The sequence below is a fragment of the Thamnophis sirtalis genome, unplaced genomic scaffold (genome assembly GCF_051295495.1).
Source record: "Thamnophis sirtalis isolate CommonGarterSnake01/CBP01778 unplaced genomic scaffold, rThaSir2_p1.2 scaffold_14, whole genome shotgun sequence".
NCBI lineage: Eukaryota > Metazoa > Chordata > Lepidosauria > Squamata > Natricidae > Thamnophis > Thamnophis sirtalis.
The window spans coordinates 9388865-9404792 of NW_028261394.1; the positions used below are offsets into that span (position 1 = coordinate 9388865).

Here is a 15928-nt window from a genome sequence, read left to right on the forward strand (position 1 = left end):
ACGCCAGGCTGGCCACGCCCCCGAACCGGCTCCCCAGTCGCCTATTCAGCTACCGACATGTTTTTTAGTCATTTTATAATGTTCTGCGCAGGCACAGAACAATTTACAGGCAACTGCGCATGTGCAAGCAACACGAACCGGCAGTAACCCACCCCTGGAATTAGTATCATTCGCTTTTCATTGTGTAATGATGACTCTTTTTCTCTTAGATAGCATAGTAATGGCTTCCTGTTTTCAGCCTAGGAAATCAAACATTTCTACATCCGTTGTGTGGATGGACCACAAAAACCCACCCCTGGTCCTACGGTTCGGGGCACAGCTAGAAGAAGTGAAGAAAGAAAAAATGCTTTATCAGAAACGTGGGACTCTCCTGTTCAGGTACTTTGGTTCTCTTCTCACATTAGAATTTGCAGCAGGGTTAGGTTACCTGAGTGAGCCAGTTAGATGGCCGTTAAAGGATCAGAAGATGGGTTCTGATTCCTTCTTCGAGCCAGACACTTTCTCTCAGCTCTAAGAAGGAAGCAATGGCCTAACATTTCTGAAAAAACCTTGCCAAGAAGTTTGAATTATTGCTTAATTCAGATCAAAAGGTCCTGGTTTAATAGAATAGAATAGAATGGAGTGGAATGGAATGGAATGGAAGAATAGAATAGAATAGAATAGAATAGAATAGAATAGAATAGAATAGAATAGAATAGAATTGGAAATGGAATTGCAATTGGAAATGGAAATGGAATTGAAATTGGAAATGGAATTGGAAATGGAATTGAAATTGGAAATGGAATTGGAAATGGAATTGAAATTGGAAATGGAATTGGAAATGGAAATGGAAATGGAATTGAAATTGGAATAGAATAGAATAGAATAGAACAGAACAGAACAGAATTCTTTATTGGCCAAGTGTGATTGGACACACAAGGAATTTGTCTTTGGTGCAGATGTTCTCAGTGTACATAAAAGAAAAAAAATACATTCATCAAAAATCATAAGGTGCAACACAGTGATAGGTTATTTAGCTTACTAAATAAGCAATCAAATCATACTAGGAAAAAAATCAAACAATATATATCGTAGAAATACAAGCAACAAGCTTATAGTCATAAGGGGGAAGAGATAGGTAATAGGAAGGAAGAGAAGAATAATAGTAATACGTTCTTAGTAAATTATTTGACAGTGTTGTGGGAATTAGTTGTTAAGCAGAGTGATGGCATTCGGGGGGGAAACTTTCCTTGTGTCTAGTTGTTCTAGTGTGCAGTGCCCTACAGCGTCATTTTGAGGGTAGAAGCTGAAACAATTTATGGCTAGGATATGAGGGGTCTGTAGATATTCTTCTCCATCTCTTGAGGAGACCCCCGTCAGCAGCCCCTATCTCAACCGAGACCATTGCTTCTCTTCCTTTGCATCCTAGGCATCCACTAAGTCTCCCCATTCCACAAAGTCTTCTTCTCCAGGAAACATTCACGGTGAACAAGAAGGAGAAGCACTACTCTTTGGAAACCAGACTGGTGATTGACGAGCGGGAAGTCTCCATTCTAACGCTCACCTTGGGCTATCCGGCTAAACATCCATATGTAAGTGATGAGCATGGACAGAAATGGGGGGGGGGAGCATGAAGAGTCATTCCTGCCATTCTCAAGAACTTCCTTACATCTCTAGATATGCGCAAGATTGACTCATCCGTATAACCGTGGCATTTTCCCTCAAAATACGGAAATGTGCATCATGATGAGAAATCTCACCCAGGTAAGTTGGAGGCAAAAAAGAAGGGAACAATTTTGCCAAATGTAAATTATGAGCTCGGTGCCTGTTGGAGTCCTTCTAGAGATGGTCCCAAGTTTGTGTTTTCTTACCCACAATTCTAGTTCAGATTCTAGAAGAACCTTAGCCAAATGAACTCCCAATTGTGGACTGTGTGCCTGTTGGAGTTCTTCTAATGAAGATCCCCAGCTTGTGTTTCCTTACCCACTGCAATAGTTCAGGTTCTAGAAGAATCTTGGCCAAATGATCTCCAAATTATGGACTGTGTGTCTATCAGAGTCCTTCTAGAGATGGTCCCAAGCTTGTATTTTCTTACTCACAATTCTAGTTCAGAATCTAGAGAAATATTGGCCAAATGAACTCCAAATTATGGACTGTGTGTCTATTGGAGTCCTTCTAGAGATGGTCCCAAGCTTGTATTTTCTTACTCACAATTCTAGTTCAGATTCTAGAGAAATATTGGCCAAATGAACTCCAAATTGTGAACTCTGTGCCTTTTGGAGTTCTTCTAATGAAGGTCCCTAGCTTGTGTTTTCTTATCCATAATAATAATTCAGGTTCTAGAGGGATCTGGGGCAAATGGCCTTCCTCACAGTGTCATCCCTGGGTTTTGGATTGTTTTCTCCCTCTGGGACCCAGCAGGGGTTGCCGAATTCAAATCCCCAATAACACCAACCAGCAGACCCAAAAGCAGACCTCAAAGAGAGGGATGCTGCCAGTTGTAGGTCTACAAGAAGGCTCTTCAAGTTCTCTGCCCTTTTTTCCATAGTCAGGAATGGTAAGTGAATGAGCAATGCTAGTGAGCATGTGGTCAAGGAGCTGTAGGGTTTTTCTAGGAGCTCCGAAGCCAACCATGTCAGAGTTTGTTGCCGAAAAATCAAATCCCGAAAGCACACGCAGATACCTGATTCAGCTGGATTCATTTGCTTCTTTATATACATAATAACAGATGGATAAATGTACCATACCAATGTACAGTTCTACCAATTTCAATGTGGTAGAAGTTACAAGCAGAACATAAGCAGGAGAGAACAGTTAGTTTCATTTCAGAGTTCAGGGCAGACAGAATAGTTTCAGTTTTGATTCTCAGCACAGACTCAGATCTGTTTAAGCTCCCATTGGCTGACTTAGTTGCTATGCCTATTCATTGGCTGAACCTTGTTACCATGTCTCTCCCAATCATGAATATTCTAACAAACCAGAAGACCATGAGCTTGGGCTCAATAGGGCTCAGTCCTAGACCCATGTTGTTCTTAGCACCAAGTTTTTCTTATCATGACACCAATCGTAATACCTGAGTTCTGCAAAGTCTCTGAGATCCCAAATTTAGGAATTTCTTTGTTGACCCAGCAGTCTAAAACCATGAAATTATAAACTCTACAGGCTAATCAAGAGCTGGAAGTGAAACTGAAAATCAGTCACAAAGAATTACTAAGCTTCCTGGGAAAATACCAAAATAAATCTAGCATGGGCCAATCCCGCCATCTGATACAGCTGGATATTACCCATTCACTCCAGGTACATATCTCCATACTATCTGGTTACCTGTGCTTCGCTACAAAACTATGTGATTGGGCTTGATAAATTGACGCTTAAAGCTTGAAAATTAATGAGTAGCTACGATCAGGCTTGATACATTGACACTTAAAGCTTGAAGATTAATGTAGCATACGTATCTCCTTAGCATCAGAGCATGTTAATATGCGGCAACTGGCAGTTGGAACAGAGTCCTTTTCAGGTGGGGAGGGGGAGTAGAATGTCTAAACTCCCAGCCCACAGGCTAGATGATGAGTCACATGCTGGCCACGCCCACTCCCGGTCTAGCGAAGGGATTGGACAGTTAAAGCTTGAAGATTAATGTAGCGTATGTAACTCCTTAGCATCAGAACGTGTTAATATAAGGCAACTGGCAGTTGGAACAGCGTTCTTTTCAGGTGGGAAGGGGAAGTAGAACGTCTAACTCCTTAGCATCAGAGCGTGTTAATATAATACTGTATAAAAAAATACTATGGTGGAATGGTCATTTTGAAAAATTCTTTCTTAGCAAGCATCTAGAAGCCAAGAGCAACTTATGTGCCAAATTTCAAGTTTGTAGGATTTACAGTTCATGATGAGTGAGTGGTATTTTCTTTTATATATATATATAGATTAACAATTTAGGACTGAATCAATCCCAAAGGGGGAAAAAAACAGAAGCCAGGTTTGAAAATAAGTCAGAATCAAGGAAAATAAATGCCAAACTAGGTTTAGGAATCCAATATCTTCAGTGGGTTTGGGAATAGCTGATCTGTGTCATAACCACAATTAAGCTTCTCTTAACTCCTTTTTTTTAAAAAAAGGTAATCCAACAGTTCAACACTTGGCTTAATGGACCAGACTCTGGATTTGAACTCTACCCTCAATTTCTTCAACAGAATTGGTCACATTTTCCACAAACTATTCAGGTACTGGAAAATATATTCTCCACGGTCATCTGTAATCAATTGTGTTGACTCTTCTGCATTTTTCTTCCCTGGTTCTATCAATGCACTGAACCAAAACACCAAACCAGCCCAACAGTCAAAACGAAATTCAAGCTGGTGACCTTGTGCTCATTGTTGCTAGTTATCTGATGACCTAGCACTGATGATGTTACCTAGTTGGGTAATGAAATATCTTCAAGAAAACAACCAAGCTCAGATAGTATCAAGGACCTCAAAATCCTCCTCCTCCTCCTCCTCCTCCTCCTCCTCTTCCTCCTCCTCCTCCTCCTCCTCCTCCTCCTCCTCTTCCTCCTCCTCCTCCTCCTCTTCACAAACCTTACTCCTTGATAGCCCTGATGATATTACCTAGTTTGATAATGAAACATTTTCAAGAAAACTACCAAGCTCAGATAGTATCAAGGACCTCACAGTCTTCTTTCTCCTCCTCCTCCTCCTCCTCCTCCTCCTCCTCCTCCTCCTCTTCCTCCTCCTCCTCCTCCTCCTCCTCCTCCTCCATCCTCCTTTATGTTACTTAGTTGGGTAATGAAATATCTTCAAGAAAACAACCAAGCTCAGATAGTATCAAGGACCTCACAGTCTTCTTTCTCCTCCTCCTCCTCCTCCTCTCCACAAACCTTACCCCTTTATAGCACTGATGATGTTCCCTAGTTTGATAATGAAACATTTTCAAGAAAACTACCAAGCTCAGTCAGCACCAAGGACCTAACAGTCCTCCTCCTCTGCCTCCTTTTCCTCCTCTTCCTCCTCTCCGCAAACCCCACTCCTTGATAGCATCTTTATAGATGCTACCTTGTTTGATCATGAAACATCTTCAAGAAAACTATCAAGCTCAGTGAGCACCAAGGATCCCACAATTCAACCTGAGCTACAAATATTATCTTCTATTGGCAGGATTTGTGATTTGCAAAATGCACCCATCATTTGAGGGTAGCATCTTTATATACTTTCTCCTCCCGTTCTCCTCCTTCTTCTTTTACTGCAATGCGCTCTACATGGGGCAGCCTTTGAAGAGTATTCGGAGACTTCAACTCGTCCAGAATACAGCCGCGCGAGCAATTGTGGGTGCACCTCGGTACACCCACGTTACACCTATCCTCCGCGAGCTGCACTGGCTACCGATCGGTCTCCGGTACGCTTCAAAGTGCTAGTCGTAACTTATAAAGCCCTTCATGGTATTGGACCTGGGTACTTGAGAGACCGCCTGCTGCCAATTACCTCCCATAGACCCGTTAGATCGCACAGGGTCGGCCTCCTCCGGGTTCTGTCTACCAGCCAATGCCATCTGGCTACCACCCGGGGGAGGGCCTTTTCTGTAGCAGTTCCGGCCCTTTGGAATGAACTCCCCACGGAGATTCGGACCCTCACCTCTCTCCAGGCCTTCCGGAAAGCCGTCAAAACCTGGCTGTGCCGGCAGGCCTGGGGTTGATGAGTTCCCCTCCCCTCTCGACTTGTATGGCTGTATGACTCTTGTGTATTTTAATTATGTGTATTATGTCTGTGTCCCCTTTCCCTTCTGAGTTGTTCGCCGCCCTGAGTCCCTCCCGGAGAAGGGCGGCATACAAATAAACTAAATCTGAATCTGAATCTTTTGACATCTGGGGTTCATTGATTTTGGATTGTGGGCCAACCAAGGATGTTAGTGTGGTCTTTTGACTCTGTTTTTTTCTGATGCTTTAGGCCCAGGCCAGCCTAAATTGTCACGGTCAAAATGGTCTCAATGGGTCATTTGACCTCCACACCGGTACACGGAATCTAATGTTCCTGGAGGCCAATTTTGACAATGCGGTGAAAAGAAACACCCGAGCTTTTCGTGTGAGTGCTGCCCTAAAGCAGGACATTCTAGATCCGTTTAAATATGTGGAGCTGCAGTTCCTGAGTAAGGAGACACCATCAAGGTAAATAAAGTGTGGATAGGTATAATCCAGTGGTGGGTTTCAAAAATTGTTCGAACCTACTCTGTGGGTGTGGCCTTCTTTGTGGGAGTGGCTTGCCACCCATGTGACCGGATGGGAGTGGCTTGCCACCCATGTGACCGGATATGAAGATGCCGACGACACTTGTCAGAAACACCTTAAATTACCTCACACACAGCACTGGCATGCATAAGAATAGGATGTAAACTTGTTTTTTAAAAGGCATCTTTGGTTTGCGTTAAAACAACTTCAACACACGCAATGTTCTGATTGCACCACAAACGCAGTAGTCATCCTTACCTTTCACAGAGGCACTGAGTTTTATAAATAGGAGCATGATAGTGTAGAATAATCATATCCAAGGACCAATGGTGGGTTTCAAAAAATTTTGGAACCTCCTCTGTAGGTGTGGCCTGCTTTCCGGGTCCACTGGTGGAACCTCTTCTAACCGATTCGGTAGATTTGACGAACCGGTTCTACCGAATAGGTGCAAACTGGTAGGAACCCACCTCTGGTATAATCCAAAGATGATCTTCAACATCTTGTCCAGAACAGTTTGACTTGTTGAAATGACAACTAGGATTGCTTGTTTCTGCATGGTGCAAATCGCTTTGCAGTTATTTCACCAATTCGTGTGGTTTGAGACATTTCTCTTAGCCAAATGGCTTTGTAAAGTTGTGTAGGTGGGCAGGACTAGAGTACTACCTCCTTATGTTTATTTAATGTCCAGTATACTAAAGCGTGTCAATCAGAAGCTGAGCTTGTCAATCAGAAAGGTCGATGGTTCCGCGGTTTGAATCCTTAGCGCCACATCATGGAGTGAGCTCCCATTCCTTGTCCCAGCTTCTGCCAACCTTTCGATACCATCGACCATGGTATCCTTCTGCGACGACTGCGGGAGGTGGGAGTGGGAGGCACTGTCCTGCGGTGGTTCTCCTCCTACCTCTCGGACAGGTCACAGTCGGTGTTAGTCGGGGGGCAGAGATCGTCCCTGAGGCCCCTAACATGTGGAGTACCTCAGGGTTCGGTCTTATCCCCCCTACTATTTAACATATACATGAAACCGCTGGGCGAGATCATTCGGAGGCACGGGATAAAATACCATCAATATGCGGACGATACGCAATTGTATCTGTCCGCCCCGTGCCAACTCAATGAAGCGGTGGACGTGATGAACCAGGGTCTGGAGGCCGTTAAGAACTGGATGAGTGCTAACAAACTGGTGCTCAACCCGGATAAGACCGAGTGGCTGTTGTGTTTCCCCCCCAATAATTTGGCTAATACACCAACGCTTAGGCTGGGGGGTCAAATTTTATACCCCTCAGATAGGGTCCGCAACTTAGGAGTCCTCCTGGATCCACAGCTGTCTTTTGACCACCAGTTGTCAGCTGTGACCAGGGGGGCATTTGCCCAGGTTCGCCTGGTCCGCCAGTTGCGGCCCTACCTAGATCGGGGGGCTCTCACAACAGTCACTCGAGCCCTTGTGATCTCTAGACTGGAATACTGCAATGGGCTCTACATGGGGTTGCCCCTGAAGTGCATCCGGCGACTACAGCTAGTCCAAAATGCAGCCGCGCGAGTGATTGTGGGCGCACCTCGGTTCGCCCACGTTACACCTGTCCTCCGCGAGCTGCACTGGCTACCTGTTGGTCTCCGGGTGCGCTTCAGGATACTGATGACCATCTTTAAAGCACTCCATGGTAGTGGATCTGGGTACTTGAGAGACCGCCTTCTGCCGATTACCTCCCTAAATCGACCAATTAGATCGCACAGACTGGGCCTCCTCCGAATCCCATCTGCCAGTCAATGTCGACTGGCGACCACACGGAGGAGAGCCTTTTCTGTTGCTGCCCCGACCCTATGGAACGAGCTCCCCATGGAGATCCGCACCCTCACCACGATCCAGACCTTCCGCGCAGCCCTCAAGATCTGGCTCTCCCAGCAGGCCTGGGGATAGGCTTCCAATTACCCCGCCCGAGTGTTTGATTGCTGAATGAAAGTTGCGTTTTATTATTTTTCTTTTGTTCACAAAGTGTTTTGTTTTTTACCTTGCACTTCCCCTCCCCTGTGGTTGTAAGCCGCCCTGAGTCCCCTCAGGGAAAAGGGCGGCATATAAATCCCAATAAACCAAACCAAACCAAACCTAGCAGTACGAAAGCACGTAGAAAAGCAAGTAGAAAAATAGGAAGCACCTTTGATAACAGCATTCTGTGTGCCTTTGGCGTTTAGTCATGCTGGCCACATGACAACAGAGATGTCTTCGAACAGCGCTGACTCTTTGGCTTTGAAGTGTAAATGGGCACCGCCCCCTAGAGTCAGAAACAACTAACACATTCATGCGAGGGGAACCTTTACCTTTATACTAAAACGACAAAAGAAGTAGAAAACAATCATCATCAACCACAGAAATCTATGTTATTGTATTGGAGAAGGAAATACCAAGAATGGATGAAATATCAGGATTGTGTGGGTCTTAAATTGGCCTTTTTTAAATGACAATAAGCAGACTTAAGAAGGATACATTGAAAGTTAAGATCAGGTCTCCTTTACTTTCAGTTCAACTTTTGCTGATTTCATGGACACAATCCATGGATTTTCTTCCAGTGCCTCCTTCTTAGTTGCTTGTTGACTTCAAGCATAGCCTACAGCTATGTTGTTTCTGGTGGCCTTCCATTGAAGTAGTAGCTTGACCCTATTGAGCTTCGGGAACCAGAAATAATTGGCCAAGTGGTTTTCAACTGCTGAGACATTTTTGCATGTCTTGGTCTCATGATACCTGTTGATTTTTCTGCAGTTCTGCAAAATTGCAAACATTATAGAAAGCTCTTTTACTGAAAAGTTGGACTGGCTGCTTGTGTAGCCTTTTTAGAATACTGTTAATGTTGGTTTTTCACTAATTTCTTTCTTACAACAGACTGCAGTTGACATCATCAGTAAAATTGAATCAGCATTCCTTCCAGGTGGGCATTTCAGGATCCAAGGAGCAGAAAGCCCGTGTGGTGAACCTCCATGGCCATGTGTGGCACAACCTTGAAAGCGTACGGCTCATCATACCTCAAGCTCTTTCCCTGAATAGCTCCCTGAAGCATCGAAACAATATGAATGAAGGTACAGCATCTCTGTCGGTTGGCATAATCCGATCATTCGGTACCAGGTAGATAATGCTGCCAGGTAGATCTGGGATTTTCAGCTTCTGTTGCTTTGCAGGAAACAAATGTTGGCAATTTTCTGTGGTGAATCCTTGCTGTAATCATGTTGTAAGTGGTATGGCCCCATGACCCTGGGAATGCTGCAACCATCCTAAATATATGCCCCTTGCCAAGTGCCCGAATTTTGATTACCTGACCATGGGGATGCCGTTACAGGTGTAAGTGCAAGGACCAATTGTAGGTCACTTTTTTCAGTGTGGTTGTGATTTGGAATGAGTAGAGTAGAGTAGAGTAGAGTAGAGTAGAGTAGAGTAGAGTAGAGTAGAGTAGAATAAGGAATGGAATAAGGAATGGAATAAGGAATGGAATGGAATAAGGAATGGAATGGAATAAGGAATGGAATGGAATAAGGAATGGAATGGAATGGAATAGAATGGAATGGAATAGAATAGAATAGAATAACAGTTTGGAAGTCTTCTAGTCCAATCCCCTGCTCAAGTAGGAAATCCTACACCACTTCAGACAAATAGTTGTCCAAACTCTTCTTTAAAACTTCCAATGTTGGAGTATTCATAACTTCTGGAGGCAAAGTTGTTCCACTGATTAATTGTTCTCACTGACAGGAAATTTCTCCTTAGTTCTAAGTTGCTTCTCTCCTTGATTAGTTTCCACCCATTGCTTCTTGTCCTGCCCTCGGGTGCTTTGGAGAATAGATTGACTCCCTCTTCTTTGTGGCAACTCCTGAGATATTGGAAGGGGGCATGCATAAGTGCACCAGTGTGCAAGTTGTTCCACTGATTCATTGTCCTCACTGACAGAAAATTTCTCCTTAGTTCTAAGTTGCTTCTCTCCTTGATTAGTTTCCACCCATTGCTTCTTGTCCTGCCCTCGGGTGCTTTGGAGAATAGATTGACTCCCTCTTCTTTGTGGCAACTCCTGAGATATTGGAAGGGGGCATGCATAAGTGCACCAGTGTGCAAGTTGTTCCACTGATTCATTGTCCTCACTGACAGGAAATTTCTCCTCAGTTCTAAGTTGCTTCTCTCCTTGATTAGTTTCCACCCATTGCTTCTTGTTCTACCTTCAGGTGCTTTGGAGAATAGCTTGAGTCCCTCTTCTTTGTGGCAGCCCCTGAGATATTGGAACACTGCTATCATGTCTCACACACACACACCCTATCCTTCTTTTCATTAAACTAGACATACCCAATTCCAGCAACCATTCTTCATATGTTTGCTAAATGAATGGTTGTTAATCCAAGGACTATCTGCAAAGAGTTATGATTTCTCTGGCCAATTTGGCAGGCCTCTAACCTTGGTTTAGGCCCTCCCGATTCAACCCTGATTTTCTTACTTCTGTCTAACAGGCCTTGTCGTCGTTGCAGTGAACCAATCTGTTTTTTCAATTCATGCCCGGAGCAAATATCTATGTGGGAATGAAAGCGTCTATAGCATGATGGTGGCCATAACCCAGGATGGTGGTGATATCTTCTCAGCTCAGGGGAAACTGAAAGCCTCCCTGGGTTTGAAACGAAGCATCCAAAGGGATGAAGCCCGTGTTCTGAAAGGTGTGAGAGCTCCCTGTGTTGACCTGGCAAACATTTTCCTTCAGAGTGAGGTCGGATTCACAGCCACCTTCACACACAACATCAGCAACTTCCATGCAATAGGTAACGAACGTTTGAACGGTTTGCCTCTTTGTTTCAGAATCATTGGGAAAGTCACTTGAAAGCCGCCTTGAGTTGCCATGTGCGAATAGGCGGCAATATAAATTTCCTAAAATAAATCAATAAATACATTCACACTACCTAGAATTTAAGGGGATATGGTGGCTCAGTGGCTAAGATGCTGAGCTTGTCGATCAGAAATGTTGGCAGTTCGACGGTTCAAATCCCTAGGGCCGTGTAACGGAGTGAGCTCCTGTTACTTGTCCCAGCTTCTGCCATCCTAGCAGTTCGAAAGCACGTAAAAAATGCAAGTAGAAAAATAGGAACCACCTTTGGTGGGAAGGTAGCGGTGTTCCGTGCACCTTGGGCATTTGCCAGCCACATGACCACGGAGATGTTTTCGGCCAGCGCTGCCTCTTTGGCTTTGAAACGGAGATGAGCACCGCCCCCAAGAGTCGGGAACAACTAGCACATATGTGTGAGGAGAACCTTTACCTTTACATTAGAATTTAAAGATTAATCCATCATTGTGTTGTGGCCTGTTAACCGACGGTCCTTCCAACAGCCAAATCAGAGGAGGAGGAGGAGGAGGAGGAGGAGGAGGAGGAGGAGGAGGAGGAGGAGGAGGAGGAGGAGGAGGAGGAGGAGGAAGAGGAAGAGGAAGAGGAAGAGGAAGAGGAGGCGGCATGGAAGTCAGGATCAGCTTCAAGAGCTCCGAGGGGGAAAGAGGGAATGGAGCTATCAGAGAGAGGAGGGGGGAGGTGGAGCCTGGGCTGTCAGTCAGCCCTCAGATGGACAGTCAACAGCCCCCAGGCCTGGAGGTGGCTGATTAGGAAGAGGGGGAACAGCAGGGCCCTGTGCCTGATGCACAGAAGGCAGAGGAGAGGAGAGCAGTGGAAATCTATGGGCTGGTCCTTGGGAAGGAAGAGCCACCACTGTTAGCAAGGCCCCATCCTAGTTCTGGAGATAAAAGACAGTGGGTGGAGATGAATAGATGTGGCAGACAACTATTCATCTCTAGGATGGATGGACTTGTTAGCCTGGTGGCGCTCCTAATAAATGAATCTTTTGAGTTTACTTCAGAGGGTTTGTTGTGTTTGGGGAGCTGGGTCAGAACATTTTAAGGATTGGACTTTGTCTTATCCACAAGGACCCTTGACTTTTTGTTGGTTGGTTCAGAAAAACCTTCATGCCAGGAAGCTGAACTCTCCACTCAACTGTCTCCTTCTCCATTGTCTTCTCTAGGACTTCCCAAGGAAACTAGCACCAAGGCCATGTATGGTCACAACAGTACTTACCAGAGACTAACTGTGGATCTTCAAGGGGGCAACCAGAAGATTAGTGTCATATTTGGAGTTGAGAAGTTGCATCCAGAAGCCCTTCAAACCCAGTTGGCAAATCAATCTTTAGAGGTACAAGAGTTTTTCTCCCAATTTGGGCAATGATAAATATGGAGGGTTTTGTTGTTGTTAGTTGCGAAGTCATGTCCGACCCATCACAACCTCATGGGCCATGGTCCGGTCCTCTACCATCCTCTGGAGTCCATTTAAGCTCATGCTGACTGCTTCGGTGACTCCATCCAGCCACCTCCTTCTCTGTCGTCCCCTTCTTCTTTTGTCCTCCATCTTTCCAAGCATGAGGCTCTTCTCCAGGGAGTCTTTCTTCCTTCTCATCAGGTGGCCAAAGTCTTTGAGTTTCCTCTTCAGGATCTGGCCTTCTAAAGAGCAGTCAGGGTTGACTTCCTCTAGGACTGACCGGTTGGATGGCCTTGCAGTCCAAGGGACTCGCAGGAGTCTTCTCCAGCACCATCGTTCAAAGGCCTCCATTCTTTGGCGCTCAGCCTTCCTTATTGTCCAACTTTCACAGCCATACTATGAAAGGGTTACCGACCATGAAAATAGTCTCACTAACTTTAGGCTCAGAGGTAGATAATAGACTGACTGGCTCGCTTACACAATTTGTCTATTTGTTTAGACCCCAAAAAAAGCTAAGGTGACATTTTGATTCTTTCTTTTCTCTTGTAGGCATCACTAAGAACATTGCTCCATGGACCAGATGTGGCCAACAACTCGGGGCCCAGTGTAATAAGGGAAATCTTTTCGAATAGCAGTTTTGCTCCGCTGTGTAACCACACAGCATGCAACCTGGAAATTGGCTTCAGTCATGCTTGGCCTTATCTTACGTCTCTGGGCCTCGCCCAAGAGAATAGGGTGAAAATGGCCATCACAGGAGGGGACCCACACAGCGTCCTTCTAGAAATCACCCTGGGAAATGGCCAGTGGATGGGCCATGGGGCACTGAGTGCTGAGGCTGGAGGGACAGCTGCTGAATGGAGGGTGATTTTTCTGAACAAATCTGACTCTTTGGAGGTGATTATGCAAGAGTGTTTTCTAAGAGTTTCTCAAACTCAAGAGGGTAGATGAGAGGGGGTCTCACACAGTCCGTGTAAAGCAATATAAGTAGCAAATCTGAGGTTATAAATTGTGTATTGATTTATAAATTATAATCCCAGCAATTTGCCTCCTTGCAGCAAACAGCAAACAGTTTGTGGTTGTTACATTTCAGATATACTTGTACAGATGCTGTTAAAATTGATGTGGCTTTCTGGAAGTATACGTTATCCTGTGCTATTTGAAAGAAGATACAAGAGCACTAGGCCTCTTCAGATCAAGCATTTATTTTAAAAAGCTTCTTCATTTCGTTAAGTTGTCTAGAACAATAATAAAGCAGTCTTTAAAAAATAAGTCTAATAATTTGAACATTCTAAAGGCATTTATAGTTATTGACTTACCTCCTTGCAGCAAACAGCCTGATTAGCACAAGAAAAAAAAATCTGTCTCTGCCTCCCAGCAATCTGCCTCCTAGAGTAAACAGCAAGTTTCACTTTCAATTTCTCCTGATCATCAGCTGTTTCAGGCTGCAGGGATGGCCATAGCCTATTGCCGCCCCTGAAAGTCCCATTTTCCCTGTTTGCTGCAAGGAGGTAAAGTGCTGGGAAGCAGAGGGCAAAGGGTGGGGGCCAGTGGGTGGGTGGGGCTACATTCAGTGTATAAGACGCACCTAAGTTCACCCTCTTTTAGGGGGGGAAAGGTGCGCTTATACTCTGAAAAATACGGTAATTCTTGAAATCAATCTTTCCTAGCTTTGTATGTTGTAGATGTGCTGGAATCACAGATTCCAGAATTCCCAGCTATCAGTTGTCAGGTCTCAGCATGACTGCTTGGCTGAGGTCTATGAGAAATTTGAGGGTGGGGTTTAATTATGACTTGAGGATGCAGTGATGGCCAAGGAATTGGGTATGTTTAGTCTACTACAAGGATGCAGTGGCTCAGTGGGTAAGACACTGAGCTTGTCGATCGAAAAGTCGGCAGTTCAGCGGTTCGAATCCCTAGCACTGCGTAACGGAGTGAACTTCCATTACTTGTCCCAGCTTCTGCCAACTTAGTAGTTTGAAAGCATGTAAAAAAAAATGCAAGTAGAAAAATAGGCACCACCTTTGGTGGGAAGGTAACAGTGTTCCATGCGCCTTTGGCATTCAGTCATGCCAGCCACATGACCCCAGAGACGTCTTTGGACAGCGCTGGCTCTTCGGCTTTGAAACGGAGATGAGCACTGCCCCCAAGAGTCGGGAACAATTAGCACATATGTGCAAGGGGAACCTTAACCTTAACCTTTAGTCTATTGAAAAGAAGGATCATATGATAAGAGTGCTCCAATATTTGAGGGGCTGCCCCAAAGAAGAGGGTATCACCCTGTTTTCCAAAGCACCTGAGGGTATAACAAGAAGCAATGGGTGGAAACTAATCAAGGAGAGAAGCAACCTAGAACTAAGCAGAGATTTCCTGGCAGTGATAACAATTAACCAGTGGAATGGCTTGCCTTCAGAAGTTGTGTGGGATCCATCAGTGGAGGTCTTTAGGAAGGAACCGGACAGCCATTTGGGTGAAATGATACAGGTCTCCTGCTTGAGCAGGGGGTTGGATTAGAAGACCTCCAAAGTCCCTTCCAAGTCTGTTATTCTGTATACTATCTCATCCAGGACAAAGATTAGAAATGGATTGCCTTCAAACAAGTTTATGTTTTGTGTCTCATCATGGTAGGATCGCGGCTTCCCAAATCATGCACAATTAAATGGATCCCTTCTGAAGGACGATGGTCAGCTGGAATTCTTCAACAGCCTCCAACTGGAAGACCAAGGGGCCTCCTTTTCAGTAAGCGCCAAGAGCCAGCCAAAGTTTATTTTAGAAGTGGAGCTGAGACACGGGCTTTCATTCTTCAACAGGATCCCCAATGAAAATAAGCTGATTGTCCATTGTGGGAAACGAATCAAGCGTGCCCTCAGCTTCGAACTGAAATCTGGCCTCTGCCAACTTCAAGCCAACTTGGAGATGGATGCAGGAAACCGATCCCGGTGGCAAGCGGTGATGGAGAACTCTTGCAACATGATACAGGTATAATCTTGGCCAGTGTACAGAGCAAGGAAGGTGACCTTGGCAGAGAGACACAGGTGTTGTCCAGGCAAAAAGGGCAATCACAACTCTAACCATCCTGGTCTATCAAGTGGGGCAGACACTGCATTATGGGAAAGGACCAGTGGTGGGTTTCAAAAATTGTTCGAACCTACTCTGTGGGTGTGGCCTCCTTTGTGGGAGTGGCATGCTGCCCATGTGACCGGATGGGAGTGGCTTGCCGCCCATGTGACCAGATATGAAGATGCCGACGACATTTGTCAGAACCACCTTAAATGACCTCACACAGAGCCCTGGCATGCATAAGAATATGATGTAAACTTGTTTTTTAAAAGGCATCTTTGGTTTGCGTTAAAACAACTTCAACACACGCAATGTTCTGATTGCACCACAAACGCAGTAGTCATCCTTACCTTTCACAGAGGCACTGAGCTTTATAAATAGGAGCATGATAGTGTAGAATAATCATATCCAAGGACCAGTGGTGGGT

General features: G+C 45.0%; 1 protein-coding gene across 1 annotated transcript in view; it reads left to right on the forward strand.

The window, feature by feature from the left end:
- APOLTP (apolipoprotein lipid transfer particle homolog) overlaps positions 1-15928 on the forward strand; it is a 96945-nt gene that overhangs the window by 43137 nt on the left and 37880 nt on the right. The window contains exons 28-38 of the mRNA XM_087729249.1: positions 239-378; positions 1409-1571; positions 1657-1743; positions 3142-3276; positions 4098-4202; positions 5919-6136; positions 9069-9262; positions 10670-10972; positions 12215-12381; positions 12994-13338; positions 15070-15420. Of these exons, the coding sequence (XP_087585375.1) occupies positions 239-378; positions 1409-1571; positions 1657-1743; positions 3142-3276; positions 4098-4202; positions 5919-6136; positions 9069-9262; positions 10670-10972; positions 12215-12381; positions 12994-13338; positions 15070-15420 (2208 nt within the window). The remainder of the gene's footprint in view (positions 1-238; positions 379-1408; positions 1572-1656; positions 1744-3141; positions 3277-4097; positions 4203-5918; positions 6137-9068; positions 9263-10669; positions 10973-12214; positions 12382-12993; positions 13339-15069; positions 15421-15928) is intronic.